The sequence below is a fragment of the Seriola lalandi genome, unplaced genomic scaffold (genome assembly GCF_002814215.2).
Source record: "Seriola lalandi dorsalis isolate HSWRI2012SDOR001 ecotype SW California unplaced genomic scaffold, Sedor1 jcf7180002054901, whole genome shotgun sequence".
NCBI lineage: Eukaryota > Metazoa > Chordata > Actinopteri > Carangiformes > Carangidae > Seriola > Seriola lalandi.
In genome coordinates, this window is record NW_019525453.1 from 6966988 (window position 1) to 6986037 (window position 19050).

Below are 19050 nucleotides of genomic sequence, written 5' to 3' on the forward strand. Positions count from 1 at the left end.
ACAATCAGTTAGCATAATGCTATGTCCATTATTGTGGAGCAACAACAAGAAAATAACAGTTTTACAATTTGACATAATGTGCTATTTCACATTTTCCACACAGCTGAACACAGGTGATAATCTGACTCAGCATATACCTGTTTTCCTCAACTTGCTGTTGTGCTGTTCAATTTCCTCTGTAGTATAACCTATAATCAGAAGCTGATAATGACAAAGTGAAAATGTGTTTTTTCGAAATTCATTGAAAATCAAATCTTTCCCCAACAAAAGTATTCAGAGCCTTATGTCAGTACTTTGTAGAAACGTGTGGTCATACATTCTGAGAAGATGAAAAATACAACATGTTTTCACTTTGTCATGAGATGTTGTTGAGTGATGGTCAAAGATTTTATTGTAGCTCCATGCAAGTGACAGCCAGGGCAGGATTTTGGTTTCCCATTCCCTTGAAGGCGATGTCTCAGTCTGTCCCAATTTGGCGCAAAGATCCACTTGGACTCGAGAATGAACAGATCAGAATTTGATGGTCAACTGTCGAAAGTCAATGTCACTGTGACAATAATGTGCAGCTTTATGGAACAAATCCCCTGAGTCTACACACTGATTCTGTGGTGTCCATTTACTGTTCTTTATTTCTCATTTCAACTCAGTGACAGACACAGACAGAGGAACAAATTGTCTAGAACACTGTGGATAGATATAGAGGAGGGACATAGAGTGGATTTATGTTTTCACATGCTGTGTTATTATTCCTCATCTACAGGAGGTAAATGCTTTTTAGGCCATGGACAATAACAACTATAGAAATGAAAAGAATACTAGGATGATGTTTGATACTGTATCAGGGCCAAAGTGGGGTCCTGTCGTTCTGTAATAATGGGGATGTGACAGTTCTTCTCGTAAATAGCTGCTATAATTTAACATTTGGTTTTATCATTTTGTCTTTAGGACAGTGTGGAACACAAGATATATAGATGTTGTTTTATTTGTGTGGCCTCAAACATAAGTAAACTACCATCCTCACATCACAGACTGAAAAATTACTGCTCTCTTTCTTAAGCTAATGCAGATATCTGACAGAGGAAATATTAAAAGCCGCAGTCTGTGGTGTAGAAACAGCAGTTAAAGTCTATGCTAAGAAGTAAAATGAGGACATTAGCAGGGCTCTGAAGTTTAAGATGGACCAAAAATATCTATAAAAGTGCTGGAAAACTTCAGTCTTACCCAGTTTTTTTTTTGTGCTAACACACCAGCACTGTGCCGTGATAAATGGTCTTCCATTAACCTTCATGTCATGGTCCTGACACTGGAGAGCTGCTCCCATCTATCTCTCACTTCCCACATCCTGACATCTTTTTATTACCTTTTTCTCTTTACCTCGCTCCCTCTCTTACTTTCTTTCATCTTCTTTCAGTGTGTGAATGTGTGTGTATACACGGTACATGTGCGTATGTATATCATGTGTTTTCCTGCAGCGGTCGGTCAGAAATACTCAGCTTTCACAGCTTTTGTCTTTTTATTCTGACGTTACGTTCAAGTAGGAAGCTTGTAACAATGTGCGTTCCCTCTTCAAACCATTAGACTGTTTGCAATAAAAGGTGTTCATTTGAGTCAGGATTAAAGGCCACTTGGGTAAAGGCAGCCGAGGCACTTTTCTTTATGTGCAAAGTAAAAAGGACTTTATTTATTTATTTTGTAATAAAAATGCCTTTGCAGCTAATGAGCACTTTTTTTTCGAGCAGACTAAAGGTTGGAGGAAGCTTTTCTCTGAATCTGAAACTTGCAGCCAGAAGCTTTGTTTCCACACGTGTAGTATTTTCTGTTCAAATGAAATATGTGTCCTTTTGCTTCCATTACATTTTTTCCCATTAGCCTCCCTGCGATCAGAATTGAACCACATCCACGCATCAGCCATCGAACACCTGAGACAAACCCACCAACAGGAGTCAGCTGCTGCCAAAGCCGAGCTGGAGAAAACACTGGAGAACAACCGCATACAGGTAGGACTTCATGAGCATGTACTAGTTCATCATGAGGAAAATTACCCCAAATTGTCTTCTACACATCTCTGCGCTTCTTCTAAGAGACCAAACCTGTCATTTATAATTCCTAACGTCTGCAAACTCGTCACCATCTTTATGTTTATCTTGACATATATGTTTATAGACACATCACCGCTTCATACAAACACAACTACTGCAGCAAATGATGTTCTTGTCAAGTATGAATCCTCTCAAGCACTGCAGCACTGCTCTCTATCTTTCCTGAGCACAGTGAAGATTGTGTGACAGGAGTCAATAAGAAAAATGTAATGTAGACACCTCTGAACAGGCTTTCAGTCTCTTTCACACTGTTAAACACCCACAGTCTTTAAGGAAGTTGTTCCAGTGATAGACACAGAGTTATTTTACCTCTGTATGATACTCATTCAAAACGCACTCATACAGAATGTAGAGAGCTGCTTCCAGCACCAGTATTTTTAGATTGAAACAGACAATAAAAAAAAAAATGGACCTCTCTCTTTATGTGTTACAGTTCTCCAGAATTATTACTGAAGTAATGAGTCGATTAATCAATTATTTCATACAAATCATATGTTGTTTTTTTTTTGTTGTTTTTTATCATGGTTAAGTCAAGAAAGTTTAAGGACAAATGCCAAACCGTCACTGATTCTAGCTTCTATGCAAAGAAGCTTTTTCTATGATTTTAAATTAAATAATTTAATTAACTGATTTAATTTAAAAGACAATAAAAAGCATCACCTTGCAACATTTTCCATCATTTTCTGACATTTTATAGTCTGAATGATTGTTGGATCGATGCAACACATACAGCAATAATAACAGGTAAGTGTTTTGCTCACAGTTTGTTTGCCCACACACAGAGAATGCACAGAAGTGCTTTACATTGATATTACAAGGTGGGCGTCCTTTCATCTGTTCTCACGTGTATTTTTATTTTCATTTGACAGTTTTCTTGAAAAATTCAGTTAAAATTGTGACAAATACTAGTCTTGTCTATCCCATGTTACACAGCAACAGCTGTTTTTAATCTTCAGATTATTTGTTTGTTTCGTATTTATTATTCATCAGTGTTGTTGTTGTTATTGTCTTACTGGCTGTCTAAGAGAAATTAGATTGGGATGGAGACAGTACTAGATGATATGACCAGTATGTCTTCCATAACACCTGCCACAGACTCACACACACACACACACACACACACACACACACCAGCCGGCAGGCTACCCTCTTACCGTTTCTAGTAAATCTTCCTAATTACCCCAAACACCATGGGTTCCTCTCTCATCACTTTGTGGTACAGATGTTCTAGCAGAGATGCACAGCTGGTTGATTTTAATACCCCCTATACTTCACCATCAGTCCCTCTCATCTTAAGTTGCCAAGGCGACAGGGAGTCAATAAGGGCTAATGGTGGAGTGTTACAGTTTGAACTGCCTGTCTGTCAAACCGTCAGTCTGTAGCAGCTGCAGCAGAAATGTACATCACGTGTCAGTCACCTCCTTTAGTATCCTGCAGTGCACCAGCACCACCAGTAGATTCACACTGGGTCACAGGCCTTCATGTCCGATTTTGTCCCAATTAGTAGTGAATTGTGTCGACCTGTCTCCACTGTATATGATGAGATACAAATCATTTTCACATATTCTCTAACCAGGACTAAACCACAGTGGAATACCGTCATTCCTCATTTTGCTGAGTTTGCTGGACTCTCCATCAAACACCCCCCCGGCTGTTCCACACATCTACATTAGCATCGTTCAAAGTAGGCAGGTTTGCAGTGTTGCAGCCTGATATAAATGTTATGATAGTTTGAACTTCTCACAATGGAAATCAGAACATGCTCATGTGTCTGCTCACTGCATGGGTCTGACTTTTTATCTTAAATCAACTAATTTAACAAGTCAACTTATTGTGCAGCTCAGTGTCAGTGTTTTTGACGATATTACTTTTCCCTCTGTTTTTGAGGTTGCTGACATTTCTGCCTCTGTTATCTGGTCTACAGCAAAGAATCAGACACAAAATATGAGGGAGGGGTGGGGTGGGGGGTGACACACAAAAAAGTATGTGAACTGGGAACATTGTGGTTATATTGTGCCTCTTAAGCAGTATAGGTCACTATTTGGCAGCCTTAATTTGGAGGTAGCATTATCCTTTCTGTCCTTTCACCATCTGCCATCATGAGTTCAGTTATTCTCCCTTTGTGCTTTGAAATAATCAGATCATCAGATTTCAGTGATTTCCTGTCTGTGATGATAAAGTTGAACGGGTAAAATATAGTATAAGAAACCAAATGATTAATTAATTGTTGGGATGCTGCATGTAGACTTTGAGAGTTTGTGAATTCTTTGTTTACTTCACCGGAGCCTTTAAAGGCAGATAAACTTAGCTGAGTCATCGCAGTGGAAGAGCTCAGCAGCCGATAGTCGTCACGCTGCGTTAAATAATGTTTTTATACCTGCAATTACTTAACAGACAGGGAGGAAGAGACTGATGAAGTGCGCGCGCGTGTGTGTTTGTGTGCACATCATCATCTGTCCCAGGGGAGATACTTAACGTGTTTGATCCAGCTGAGCTGTCTGATCAGTCATCTCCTCATCTGTATCACTTGACATCCAATATCCACTCTGTTCTCTTTCCATTAGCTTGTTCTACTCCTGATGTTGTTTTTGGTGTTTGGGACACAGTCGTTCTGTCTTTGCTCCAGTCCAGTGTTTGCTGTAACGTTTCACTTTGTACCTGAAATAACTTAATATAACGTATCTCAGAGGAGCTGTCAGTCAATTTAATTGTTTTTATCTCATTACCTCATTCACCCTTATTTTTCTCTTTGTTCTCATGAGTATGAAATCAAGGCGAAATGATTAGTCTGTTAATCAATTAGTCAATAAACCAAAAATGTATTGATTTGGATAATCAATTACCTTTTCAAGAAAAAAAATTGAATTCACTGATACAAGCTTCTTAACTGTGAGGATTCTCTGCTTTGCTCTGTTTGGTGAGATTGAATAAATGTAGTATCTTTGGGTGTAGGGCTGCTTTTTCAGACAAAATGATCAACTGATTAAAATAATTGGCAGATTAATTGATACGATATGTGTTGCAGCCCAAATGTGTATATGGGTTTTAAAAAGTTGGTATTTGTGCATATGTCTGATTATAGCCCATGAAGTAAGAAAGAAAAAAACACAGAAAAAGAAGAGAAAGAAAATAAATGATAAAAACAAATAAAGAAAGAAAATATAAATATAATATATATATAATACATCATTTAGGAACTGGGACACTAACACTTTCCATTTAGACTAAAGATAAACGTCATGTTTCACGTTCAAGTTAATGGCAGTTTATAGACAGCCAGTGTAGCACAGATCAATTATACTCCGTCAGTCAAACTGGATGGATGACACTGACCCAACTAATATCCATCCATCATCCCTTTATAAAAGATAAAAGTCCACTTTCAGTAGGAAATCACACCCTAATTCAGTAAGAGATTCGAGCAGCTAATGCCTCCGCTTGATAAATATTTGAAAACCTTATTTATTTTTCAAAGACTTAAATATGAGAATAGAGAGGGGCTAGCAAAAAAAAAAAGAAGTGGTGCGCATATTCACAATTTCACTTCTTATTTTAGATGTTTGGAGTGGAGGAGAAAGTGAGATGGTGAAGGAGAGAATAGATGGGGAGGATAAAAAAGTGATGACAGAGCAACAGCAGAAATATTGTAAATCTCAGTGCCCCAAAACCAGCCCACAGTCAGCTCCATTCATCTGCCATGAGTGTGAAAATCCAACAGGGATTCAAGTCCCAAGTAACACAATACACACTTTTCAAATAGTCCTGGATTCCCTGAAATGAACCAGTTTAGGTAAATTTTCTTTCTTCATTTTTTTTTTCTCTTTTTCTTGTTAACTTGTTTTTTCTGCCTCGTCTCCTCAGAATGAAGTCAGGAGTTTGACGAGATGGAGAGTAAAATGAGTAAATGAGTAATTGTGCTTAATTGCACCGCAAAATTTTTGGACAGCAAGAATCAGCCAATTACATTAAATTAAGACCCAGATTGAGACAGTTAGTGAGTTTATTATACAGAATTATGGTTATTGGATATATGAACACAGACCTTGGCACAGATTATTATAGGGACAAGTTGAATGATATTTTGCAGAGTGGGGAATCATAAGTGGACAATAACTTTAGAGTTCGGTGACCTGCTACTGTGAAACTTCATATTATATCTTTGCCTTTCTTTGCCTCTTCGTTCAAGTCTCTAATCATAATGATCAATTTGGCAAACGAGGCCCACTCTGGCTCCCATCATCATGTGTATTAACTCTGAACTTGGCAGTTTTGATTGTTAATGTCAACTTACTTGTTTCCAAAGCTTTCAACCACATTTGTGTCTTTTAGAAAAAATCTGAAGTGGTATAAAATGATTTCAGTCAAATCTTGATATCGCACAATGTAAAGTCTACCACATATTGTCACTTATAGTTTGACCTTTAGGTGTTCACCTTCTCAGTAGAATGATGTCTGGTGGGTGATGTTGTGTTGTGTGTCCATGATTTTGATTTTGACCAGTCTGGTTTAATTCATAACCGTCCACCTCAAGGTCAGACATATTCATTCTGAGACGCTTGTACAGAGTGGTTATCTGAGTTACCGTAGCCTCTCGCTCAGCTCCAACCAGTCTGGTCATTCTCCTCTTGCTTCTTTTCATCAACAAGGTGTTTCTGTCAGCACACCTGCTGATTACAAGGTGTTTTTTGTGTTTGTTTTTGGCTCCATTCAGAGATGTTGCTGTTGTTGTGTGTGAAAATCCCAGGAGATCAGAAATCCTCGATCCAGCCCAGCTGGCACCAACAATCATGCCGAGGTCACACAGATCACATTTTTCCTCACTCTGATGTTTGATGTGAACATTAACTGAAGCTCCTGACCTGGATCTGCAGGATTTTAAGCATTGCACTGCTGCCACATGATTGACTGATTGGATGATAAGCAGGTGTACAGGTGTTCCTAATAAAGTGGGCGTATATTAGATGGATAAGACTTTAAAGAAGCTTGCAGGAAGACTCAGAATTAGGTATTAGGTTTTGGTAATGTTGTTTCGCTGTATGTTTTGCTGAGATGCATTTAGACTTGCATTAACATGTGTTTTACCTTATTCAGACAATCCAATAGAGATATAGATCACCTTCTAATGACAGGTGTAAATGGGGTATCAATTCCTAGTTTGACTCCAGAGCCACAGTGAAGATTGTACATGTCTTCACCGGCTGTTCTCTGTACAGGCTGATTTGAACACGCCCTAAAAAGCCTCAAGTTTTAGAAGCTGTGAGTCACTTATTTGAGTGACGTTCCAATAATGGAAGGCAGGCTGTGTTGTCGCCTTCGTGTGAGCGTTTGATTGAACCTACGCATTGTTCACCCCCACCCAGCGGAGAAAACCACTTTTTTCAACCAACAAAGATCTTGTGCCAGATCTTGTGTCGCTGTGGCAGCTCTGCGGGAGGTCTTGAGTCATGTGGACAGTTGGTCATTGTTCATGTAAAGTCAGTCAGTGATAATTCATGAGCTGAGTGAGTGATTCAGGATCTAGATTCTCGTACAGTGCTGATGACTGAAATTTAATTTAACTCATACTTGTGAATTTATCTAAACAGTTGACATTTAGCAGGTTGATTTGCATTAATTGCCACTATCCTTTTACAAATCAAATGTCTACGAGTGAAAGCGAGAATATACACATGGGTATTTATGAATAATGGATGATGATAAATGTTACCATTTATTGTCAGATCACTCAACATTCATTGTTAGTTTACCAGAATGAATGCGATTCACTGCATTCGTCTTTCTGTTAATTAGGGGCCCAGTTGTGTTGCTGAAGAAACATCTGATTCTTGAATCCACATTTCAGATGGAGTTAATTTGTTATATTCCATAATACAAAATGGGACAATGGCCAAAATTAGACCATTATACTGAATTGGCACCCAGGTACACCCAGTGTACTCCAATGCAACAGCCCTTTACTAAAATCTTTTTAAAGCTTATCATATCCAGATTTGTTAAAATGCTTTCAGAAAGGTGTTAATCCAAACCTTCTGTCAGGTAAATGTCATTTAATGTCATTTCATTTTGTGCACCCACATTTAGATTAGCATAGCATTTCACCTAAAATTCAGTACAGTATATTTCCCCCAAAAAAACTAAGATGACTTACGGAGCTTCATTGCTTACTACAATGCACTGCATGATGTGTGTGCAAAGACAGAATGCTTTATAGCCACAGACTGTAAATAAAGATGGTTGTAGTCTCCGTGACGTCACCCACAGGTTTCTGAAGAGTGGTTTTGAAGCACAGAGTGAGCTGCTCCGCCACCGCCATGTTGCCTGTACCTAACTCTGCCTAACGCCCAGCTAATCCAAAAATGGGAAAAGAGGAGGGGCGTGTGTGGAGCCCAGACTTCGGCGCATGCCGGCTTGTGACAAGCATCGATCACCCACCTGTCACTCAAAGCAGCACACCCTCAATTATGCAGAACTTTAAGCCTTAATAAGATGTAGTTTTTATAAAAACCCACCCCCCATACAGTTGTCATGAAGGAGGAAATTAGCCATAGAGTGCAAAATAATTTCTCGTACCAGGTTGCAAACATGATTATTTCTGCTGTAAAGTCGGACATTTTAACATGGGAGTCTATGGGGATTGACTCGTTTTTGCAGCCAGCCTCAAGTGGCCATTTTAGGAACTGCTGTTTTTTTTTGGTACTTCCAAGTTGGCCTCATTTTTCAGCCTTGGAGGTTGCCGCTTGTTTATAGCATGAAGACACCATTTAAGTTTGTATAGCTGTGTGAGGTCATGTGTTTACATTCATCCTCATGGTAGTTTGACCTCATTGAAATTGGTAAAAATGGCTACATTGCCAGAAAAGACCCACAAAGTTAGGGTTGGTTTGTTATTAAACCATGATGCTGTTATAAGGATAACTAACACTGTGGGACTCAAATCTCATCAAAATGCAAAAAATGAATAATACTGATTTTTTTTTTCTTTCTAGGAGCGTGAGTTGTTGGGCCGGATCACTGAGCTGCAGGAGGAGGTGTCCAGGAGGAAGAACCACATCGCTCAGATGGACCACCAGATCCACACACTCAACGAGAACATCAGCACTCTGACTAAAGAGCTGGAGCTCAAGGGCAAGGAGGTGCTCAAGATCCGCAGTGAAGCCAATCAGCAGATAAGGTACGAGTCAGCACTGAAAGGACAACACAATACAAAACAATACTACCTATCTATCATACTACCAGGTACTACTGAGTTCAGTTATTCCATTAAAATAGAGGGTTTTTATACATTCAACTCAATTCTGTGTCAGGACAGACTATAAATAGTAAAACACTTTGATATTATTTTTGTCAAAGTTCAGTTGCTGCAGTTGAAAGCACTGATTGATCTGAATAAGCCTGTGAGTGGTGCATTCATCTTCTATCATGTATAAAAAAGACGTCTGACTGAACTCACGGCGTTTTAAACTGTAGCAGTTGCCAAACTGACATCAACCTGTTTATTCATGTCTGATACGAGATCTTTCCTCCGAATCTGACTCTTTTCTTTTGCGTCAAGTTTTGTGTCTGTGTGAAATATTCATGGTCACACAGTTGGACTCTGTGTGTTTGTCTCCCACAGGTGAAGCATACACCAGTGAATTCACAATTCAGTTTATCTTGATGCACTGTAACCAGGCAACCACACTACTGAATATTTTTCTCATGAATTCAGAGTGGTGATTCTTGAGTTCCTCGTTCTTTTTATTCTTTTTGACTCCACTTCTGGCAGTAAGAACTTGGCTTAGCGCTCAATGCCAGCCTTAGTTCAGTTACCAGTCAACAGTATGGCCCGTATGATGTCCCTTCCTGTGAAATTCATGTTGATAAAGTTTGATTTTGAGAACCAGGAATTTAGGTTTTAGTTGTATTAAAGAGATACTTTAGGGAACTGCTTGAATTAACTTGATGTCTAAGAGAAACTTGCTCTCATGTCCATTATTTGACACTTCTCCTGTGTTTTATTTCAAGTATTGATCCATAAGAAGATATATTTGTGGTTTTAAGAATCAAAAATCACCTCAGTTTAGTTTTACATCTCCTCTCGCTGGCTTTTCTCTGGAGCTCTGGTAACAACAGGTCGGTGAGCCAATCAGAAGAGAGGAGACTCTGAGCCTCTCTTTATAATCAAATAGCACATGGACATCTACCTTTATACAATATGGGACCTTTAAAGGTGGCATGGTGGCTTACAAAGTCAGTGAGAAAATATATAAGGCTACAGTCAGCAGCCTGTTAGCTTAGCTTAGCACAAAGACTGGAAACAGGGGTAAACAGTTAGCCTGGCTCTATCCAAAAGCAATGAAATGTGCCTGCCAGCACCTTTAAAGGTAACTAATTAACACATTGTATGTTTTCTTAATGTGCGCAAAACAACTTAAAGCTCCATTTGAAAGCAAATAATCATGATTAAAAAATTATTCATCTTCCTTTAAAAACAACATCAACAGTTAGGATAGCCTCACTATCTAAACCCCATTCCATATGATACAAGTGTACTAGTGCACACTCTCAACCCTTTCCCCCCTCGGTGGCCTCTGTCATCAGTGCTTGTTGCTAAATTTGATTTCACTGATTTTATTCGGGTGACGATAGTTGCTGCAATCCCGCTCTGCTCCGGTCCTGATGAAAATAGACCGAGATGAAAGAGAGAGTGAAAGAAAAGCCCAAACGAAGCCAATCGAAGCTCTCTCTCTTTCTCTCTCTTACACACACTGTCTTTGTCTCCCTCTCTCTTTCAGCCAGTGTCAGGAGCCCATTGATTAGGAGAAGTGAAGGTTATTTAGGGTAAAATCAGAATGGAATATATCATATATGATAATCATGTTGTTCCCTGCAGCATGTTATAATTTTTTTAAGTGCTGTATGGCTAATGTGGTCCAGCTCCTCATTAGAATCAATCTGTAACCATGGATTGATGTGTGTGCGTGTGTGTTTCAAGGTTTGCCCACATGTGTGTATGCTTGACAGCTGCTTGATAGTTCTAACATGTATTCATGTGCTGCTTGCCTTTATACATACACATCCTCATCATCATCTCTCTCTCTCTCTCTCTCTCTCGCTCTCGCTCTCTCTGCTGGAAGGCTCATGCGCAGCACATTTCTCCCTCTGTTACGTAACTCCCCGTCTGAATCCTGGTCACAGGGATAAAAATAGGCTGATAAATAAATAAAGAGGAAGCAGAGAGAGATAAGATGTGCGCCCCTCAGGGGGAGTTGGCCCAGTCAGAGTGAGAGGCAGACGGACATCCATGTTTCTCCTCCAGCCTCTATGCTCCTTCTCTTCCCTTTCATCAGCCTTTTTTCTCCTCCTCATTTCACTATTATCAGCTCTTATTCCCAATTTCCATCATTTTCCTCTTCATTTAGCTCATTTCCTTCCTCAGCAAAAAGTTTAGTTGGTAAATTGAATATATTTCATAATATGAATAGTTTATTATTCCATCTACACACTTTAGCACACATTACGTATACATAGTACATGCAGTATTTTGCACTTAAATCATACCACATTTATGTTTTTATGAATTTTCATATTGTCTCATTTTATTCTGCTGATATTTTGTTCAAACGAATATCTCATCATTTCATTCATAGTATGTTCCCATGCAGTCATGGTCCTGGAATTCATTCAGCCTCCTTTTTCTAATCTCACCAATGTTTCCTCCGTGGGGCGATCCATTATGTTCGCTTATCCTGGGAGAGTCAGACAGACAGACAGAGGAGGAGAGTCTGCAGGTGCTGATTAAGTCTTAAAGGGAAATGTCACCAATTTCAAAGATTAACAAATGGAAATGTGAGTTGTTCCTGAGCCACAGCGTGCATCACTCTATCCTGGAAGTTAAATTGTAATGCAGTTAGTATGTTCAATTAATTAACGTGACGTGACGTGACGTGACGTGATGTGGCGTGGCTTCTATTTAATTGAAAATCTGACACATGCGAGCCAAGGTGATCAGACTTAGACATGATTACGTGTGTTAATTAAAACTTTTGTCACTATCACTATGCACAGTCTAGTGATATAACATAAAGACATAAATAAGAGCTGTGATTTACCAAAATAAAGGTTTATTAAAATAAAATTTTGTATTTTAAGGGTCACGGTACATTTACTATCTAAGGTGCCATGTGGCAAACAAATGATACCAAACAAAACAGGAACCCAGTGTAAAAACATTACTCCTCAGTGCTGACCACAAACTCCACATTTACTGATGACACTACCAGGTGAGCCACTGATGCGCCCCGTGAGCATAAAATATAACAATGTTCAAAGGAGCATGTAAAATATTCTAAACGATTCTGAAACCAAGAGCAGAACTGAGTGATACTGCAAGACAGAAGTGCTACTTTAAATAATTAAAGGATCTGGATAATTATTTCAACACTGCAAAATGTTGAATGTTGTTTTTTGTATCAGGACACATCAAATGTAGTGGCCACTTATCACAGTGCAAAAGAGAAACTGTGTACAAAGTAGTATCCATTTTTTAACATTTATTTATAGCCAGTTTAACATGTGGTTAGGTCTGTCTCACCACCAATAAGAGTGGACTGCTAATGACGCATGAAGTAGATTTAATGTTGCTATGGATATCTGCTGTTGAATGATGGTTAAACTGTTTCTCGGTTGCTGCTTTTCTTTGTTTTCTGTAAATCCTTGAGTTTTAAACTGTTGGTTGGACAAAAGAAACAAATTTGGAATTTTCTAAATGATTATATCAGAAAATAATTGGCATTTTAGTTGAAAATGAAAACGCTGCTCTAACTCAAACCTACAGTTGTACTTTTCTCTCAGAAACTCAACCGTCTGTTCTTCTCCCTTTTCAGGGTTCACGAACAAGAGCTGACAAAGAGGCACGAGAGGGAGCTCGCCGAGCTGAGTGCCGTCCACAGCAGAGAGACGCAGAACATGCTGTCCGACTTCAACAAAGCCCAGGAAGTGCTGAAAGACAAGATCTCCGCCCTTCAGATACTGTATGTACACACTTCGAATACGTGTGTGTGTGTGTGTCTTGTGTGGTGTCGTCAAACAGCTGTGCAGCAATGAAGGTCTGCGGCACAGAGGAATGACAGTTATCTGATTCTTCAGCTCATGATTGCTGTGGGCACAGGTCAACATATTTGTCCTAGATAATGTAACTGAGTATTGTCAGGTGCCAAGTGGAAGCATAAAAACAACAGACAAGTTTTCTCTGGGGAGAGGAACAGGCGAGGCATTCACACCTGCCCGAACACTCCTGGTTTCTCTTTTCTCCTCTGCAGATTTAACTCTTAATCCACGTCTAACATGCTTGTTCACATCATCTACTTTAATGAAGCAGATGATCAAATATGGGAAAACTGTGCACTTCCTGTTTGTCCATGCAATGACCTATGCAATCACTGCATCATAGACTACCAGGGCGTATCTAAACACATTTTCAGTTGTTAGTCATATAGGAGCAGGAGCATCCATGCAGAGTATTTTTATTTTCATATGCGTCAGGTGAAGTGGAGTATAAATAGGAAGGGGGGGGCTGTGATGAATTATTTTCCTGCCAGATAATCATGTTGCTGGTGTCATACGTTATAAACAGCTGCACCACGCACGACGGCACATGAAGAAAACTGGCTCGCTATGAAAGGCAGCGCCGAGAGATTTACTGCAGTCTGAGGCCCGTGAACCCTCAATCTGTACCTGAGCCAAACTCTTCTGGAAATAATGTGTTCCATTTTCAAAACAAAAGCACATCACAAAAAGATAAAATGACTCCATGAAATTGAAGATTAAAAAAAAGGAGAGAAACACAAATGCCAGCTTTTGATTCCATATGCATGAGGTATAATGTGCCTTTATGCATGCGCTCTCATATTGTTCTGTTGTATGGAGGCAATTTGAATAAAAAACACTGTGCAGACTGCAGGTTTCAGTAGCTGCTTGCAACTTGATTAAAGTTTTCAATCCTGGGTTTTATGTTTGCCTCTATCCTGATGTGCATCAACATAACTGCGTCACATAAACTGTGAAAACTGTCCAATCTGCCAGGAATTCTCTTTTTCATACATAGTAAGCAGGGGCTGATGTCTTCATCTGAACATTGTTGTGTTTTCTGTATTTATTCACTCCAAACATGTCATCACATTGCCACTGAGCTCGCTGTTATCTTAACTGAAGTGCCACACACTTGAAACTGAACCCACAGAGGAAACAGTGCTTTTCTTAAGCATCAAGCATCAAATAAAAACAACATTTCTTACTCCCCAGAAATGCTCAGAGTCAAACTGTGGCTGTTGTCAGGACTTATACTGAACTCATAAATCCAACCCCCCCCCCAGTGCCACTCAGTAATTGTGATATTAAATTCCTCTTCAGGTCATCAAAACCAACAAATTACTGAGGACATAACCTCTGTGTCCCTGCTGGTAGCTGCAGCTGTGGCAGTTGTAAATAATGGCTTCCCATGAACCAGCTCCATTGTTGATTGGTCTGGTGAATGTACCTCATTTGCGTCATTGCCCAAACTGTCATTTTTCCTGAATCTTATTTATGTTAAAATGTGTTACAATGACTAGTGCACACATGGAGAATGAATTATTGGTTATTACTGTATGTTAATACTGTTTGAAGATACCGAGGATTATTATTTGTTATTCCTCTATAAGCTCTCTGTCAGTGGCAGGTAGCAAAATATATCCGTTCCATACTCAGGCCACATGCTTGTTTTCTTCTGGCCCAATACACGTCTGGTCCCACGGCCTGAATCTGGCCCATATACAGCTGTCAGTCAATAGTGGAGGAGACTCAGATGCCCAGATGTGGAAGGCCGAGGACCCAGGCATATGTTAGGTCAGAAGATCATTTTGCTATCTGAGATGCTACTAATTCCAACCAAAATGTTATGACATATTTTTATAGTGCAATATTCTGACATCCTGAATGAAATCAGGATTTCTAAATGTCACATTTGTTTTACTGTAAAACAGAGTTTAGAGGGACAGTGATGTAGGATTCTAAGACTGGAAACCAAGGGTTCAACCACCTTGGATTTATTGGACTCCTGCAGCCTTAAAATATTCAAATCAGATGAATTATACATCATAGAGCTCAAGTCTTGTCCTGCTCAACGTACAATATGCAGTAACACCAGTCTACAAACCAGATGTAAGTTAGAACTTCCTCAGATGGAGAACTTGCAGAGATCAAAGAAAATGTATAGATTCACATGAAATGTGGATCAAAGACATTTCGCGTAGCAACTAATGATACAGGGCTAAAAGAATCTAATTAGTGGAAGGAAATGTGGCTTTTATCACTGGAGATAAAGCAGAAGATTTATATCACTGATGGCGCTGTGAGGACACTGAGGAGAGGTCAAGTTAGGCTTTGGTGAAGCAGATGCTGAAAGTGATGCCTGCATCGATTGAAAGATTCCAGAGAAAGCTGAGGGGATGCAGTAGATAGGTAGGTTACAACTAAAGAGACAGATGAGTGTATATGACAGAAAGTACAGTTGACGACAGACAAGAATACAGAGAAAAAGATGGAGGCAGCAGGAAAAAAGAAAATGAGGTGAAAGGTGATTTTTGTGCTGGTGGTTTTAGAGACAAACCAAACCACAAGAGAGTTTAGAGTTAAAGAGATACAACAGATAAGAACAGGGTGATGTAAAGATAGAAAAGCCATAGGAAAAACTCTGTGCAACACATGCTGTAATGAGTCTGTGTGTGAGACAGAGTCAGGAGACATGCAGCAAACTAGCATCCTCCTCAGAGCTGACCTCCTTTCAGTCTGACTCAGCTGAGAGCAAAGCACCACCTGCTGGACCACAGAGGATCTGCAGGCAAACAGAGCACAGTCATCAATCAAATAACCTTTTATTGGCTGCTATTTCATCTGCAAATAAAATGCCAGTTAAACATTATGTTACACAAGACACAGTATTACACAAGATCTATAGTTAAAGGAGTGTAGAGTGTACACAATCTGTTTACGATTTATTTAAAGAAGACATTTTGTTGAAATCTTCCAATATTTTCTTTCTTTCAGACCTCAGCACCACCTCTCACTGTGTTTAAGGTCTTTTCTCTTTTATTTTCACAAATACAGCATAAAAGCTCCACATATCAGTTTTAATATCTCTAAGGCTTTCAATTGTATCTCATGGTATTCACCAACAGGTGGAGTTTATTCAGTCAGCCTAGTGGCTGTTATAGTACTGTTAGGGTTTCCTATCCAGGTTGAGTTAAGGTTAAGCATTTATTTTAAGTTTCAGTTTTTGGGGGTTTTATTTCCAAATTACTGTAACAATTCTATAGAGTTAATTTAAATCTTGCTAAGACATGCACTCACCTAAACCTCAAACTGAATGCATGTACTGAAGTGATTGAGGCCCAATAAGTAATACAAAGTAATACCATTAAGAGTACATATTTGATATAATGGATAAATATATAAATCCATCAGTTCTTCTTCTAAGTTTACCAGAACAAATTGACTTGACCCAAGAATCTAAACTTTGAAAAAAGCATGAAAGCATCTGCACCCAGCATACAAATGACTAAAGTTGGAATTAAAATACAGTAAAGTGATGAAGTATAATGTAGTCAAACAGTCTGAGACTTTCTCTCTTATTTTTTTGTGATAAATTCACTATTAATTCACATCAAGTTTTTTTTAATTTCTGACTGTTTCTTCACTTTCCCCAGAGATGATCCTCTCACCTAATTAACTAAAACACAGATCCGTCTTAACCACCAGTCTCTTTCCGCCTCATTAATCACTGTGGTGACGACAGCCTTGTCTCCTTCACGACGAGTCCCTCTCCCTGAGCAGCCGCTGAGATATCCTCACCATTCAAGCCTCATGAATATTTAAATATTTTTGTCCTGTTATTCCTCTGAGAGTTAGGAAGCTCGTCTATGGGTTGCAGTTTGTGTTTGTTTGGGTTTTGGTTGTCATGACAACTAAAGTTGCAATTTGTAGTCACATCTGTAGTCACATCAGCAATTATCCAGCTTGTAGATGTCTGTTAAAATCATACATCCGGACAGCTGAAACATAATTACAGTCAACACTTAAACAACAGTCTTCAAATCAGTGCATAAAGTTTACTAAACTGCAAGTAACCATAGCAACAATGCTTTTGCTTTCCACTACCTTTCAATTAAATCTCACCAGTGAAACATCTGCAAGATTAAACAGGACTTTTGAGGCCAAGCAAGAACCGGAAACAGTGAAAACACCGACTGTATTTCAAACAGAGCAGATGGCTCTAAAGTCCATCATGACAAAGAACGCACAGAAACTTTGAGCATGATTGTCAGAAATTTATGAGACTGAATTTCCATCTTCCTTGTGTTTTGTGAGAATCTCATGAGGATAAAATACCGTGCCACCACACAAATGACACAGCCCTTAGACAGATGTAGCCGTCTCCGGCAGGTGTAGATAACACAATGCTGCTTTTATAGTCTTCATACAGACAGGAAGTTCTGGTTTAAATTGTGTGTTGTTGTTATTACGGTACATATAGTATCAAACTCTCTTAATGTGACCTCATGCAGCTTTCTTTCTTTTTTATTCTAGTCTTCTTCTTTGTGTCTTTCACCGCTGTTTTCTTTGATAATTATTCCCTTGATGGCTTATGTGTGTGTGATCATGCACAATGAGTTTTATTATAAGAAAATAGTATTATAACTATATTATAATAGTACTGTAAGAAAAGTCATGGCCTCTAATTGTTCTTCATCCATTTTTGCTCATTGTTTATTTTATTTTTACACCTAAGAGTGAATTATTGCACTTTTAAGATAGATGCTTAAAGATGTTCAAGCATCTTCAATTTAAATATTTGCTGGTTTGCTTTGTCTTCGACAGTTATCTTTGGGTTTTGGACTGTTATCCAGGCATTTGAAGATGACAGTTTGGACCCCGGGAAACTAACAAACACATTTCACTATTTTATAATATTTTATAACAAAACAATTCATTGATTACTTGAGAAAATATCGTTCAGATTAAGCGATAATGAAAATAAAAGTTAGTTGCAGGGCTAATTTAAATGTTCATACATGTTTGATGGTTGATTGTAGTTAGTCACTATTTATTGTTTGGTAATCATCATGTCTGAATTAGCATTAAGGTACTTTCAGACAGTGAGTGGTTTCTGCCGCCGCTGCCTCTGTTGTTTCCAGTGTAAATATGAGCAGCTTTGATAGGCGGCGATGTAGGAGCTAATTTTACCAGTATCTGAGTTCCCTTAATTACACACCTCGTCACAAAGAAGTGAAGAAGCAAGAAGAAGTGGAGTCATTTTTGTAATAAAAACAAACATCATACACTGAGTTTATTGCCAGCAACTGCAGCAGCAGCTATGAGAGAAAAACACAGAACCAGAAGGTAGTGAAGATAACAGAAGCACAAACCCAATTCTTCCTCTTCACCATCACTCATTGTCGGTTTTTTAGCTTTATTAAATTCCAACAATAACGACTCCAACTACGAGACTCAAGGTCATCATCTTATCACAGACACCACCTTCACCAAAAAATCAGCTACCGCTTGAAAAACCACATTAACACCTTGTTGCAGCTTTACTACTGACGTTTGGAGCAGTAGTGTCTGACCAGTATCTTATTAGCTTAACCATGCAGTCTGAGACCTACTTTCCCACTCAAGTGACACCACTGCAGATATGGATTTTCCCGCCTGCAGGTTGCGTTGAAGAAAATCAGTTTGATGGCTTGCATATAAGCCGAGCAATAGCGGGTCATCTCTGTCCTCGTGATCTGAAACCAACCCAGAAAGATGAGAGATGCCACGGGTGACCCTGGACTCCCTTGACTTTCATGTGTCACTGACACTCCAGCTCGGTGTGACAGAGGGACTTCCTGCTTAGTGGAGGGTTGCTGATGCTGCTGCAATAATAGTTGGA

The 19050-nt window shown here is 39.1% G+C and overlaps 1 protein-coding gene across 2 annotated transcripts in view; it reads left to right on the forward strand.

Annotated features, from left to right (window-relative positions):
* fam184ab (family with sequence similarity 184 member Ab) overlaps positions 1–19050 on the forward strand; it is a 139902-nt gene that overhangs the window by 107733 nt on the left and 13119 nt on the right. For both annotated transcript variants that reach the window (XM_023430209.2, XM_023430211.2), the window contains exons 16-18: positions 1870–1997; positions 9086–9270; positions 12965–13111. In XM_023430209.2, coding sequence (XP_023285977.1) covers positions 1870–1997; positions 9086–9270; positions 12965–13111 — 460 coding nt within the window. The remainder of the gene's footprint in view (positions 1–1869; positions 1998–9085; positions 9271–12964; positions 13112–19050) is intronic.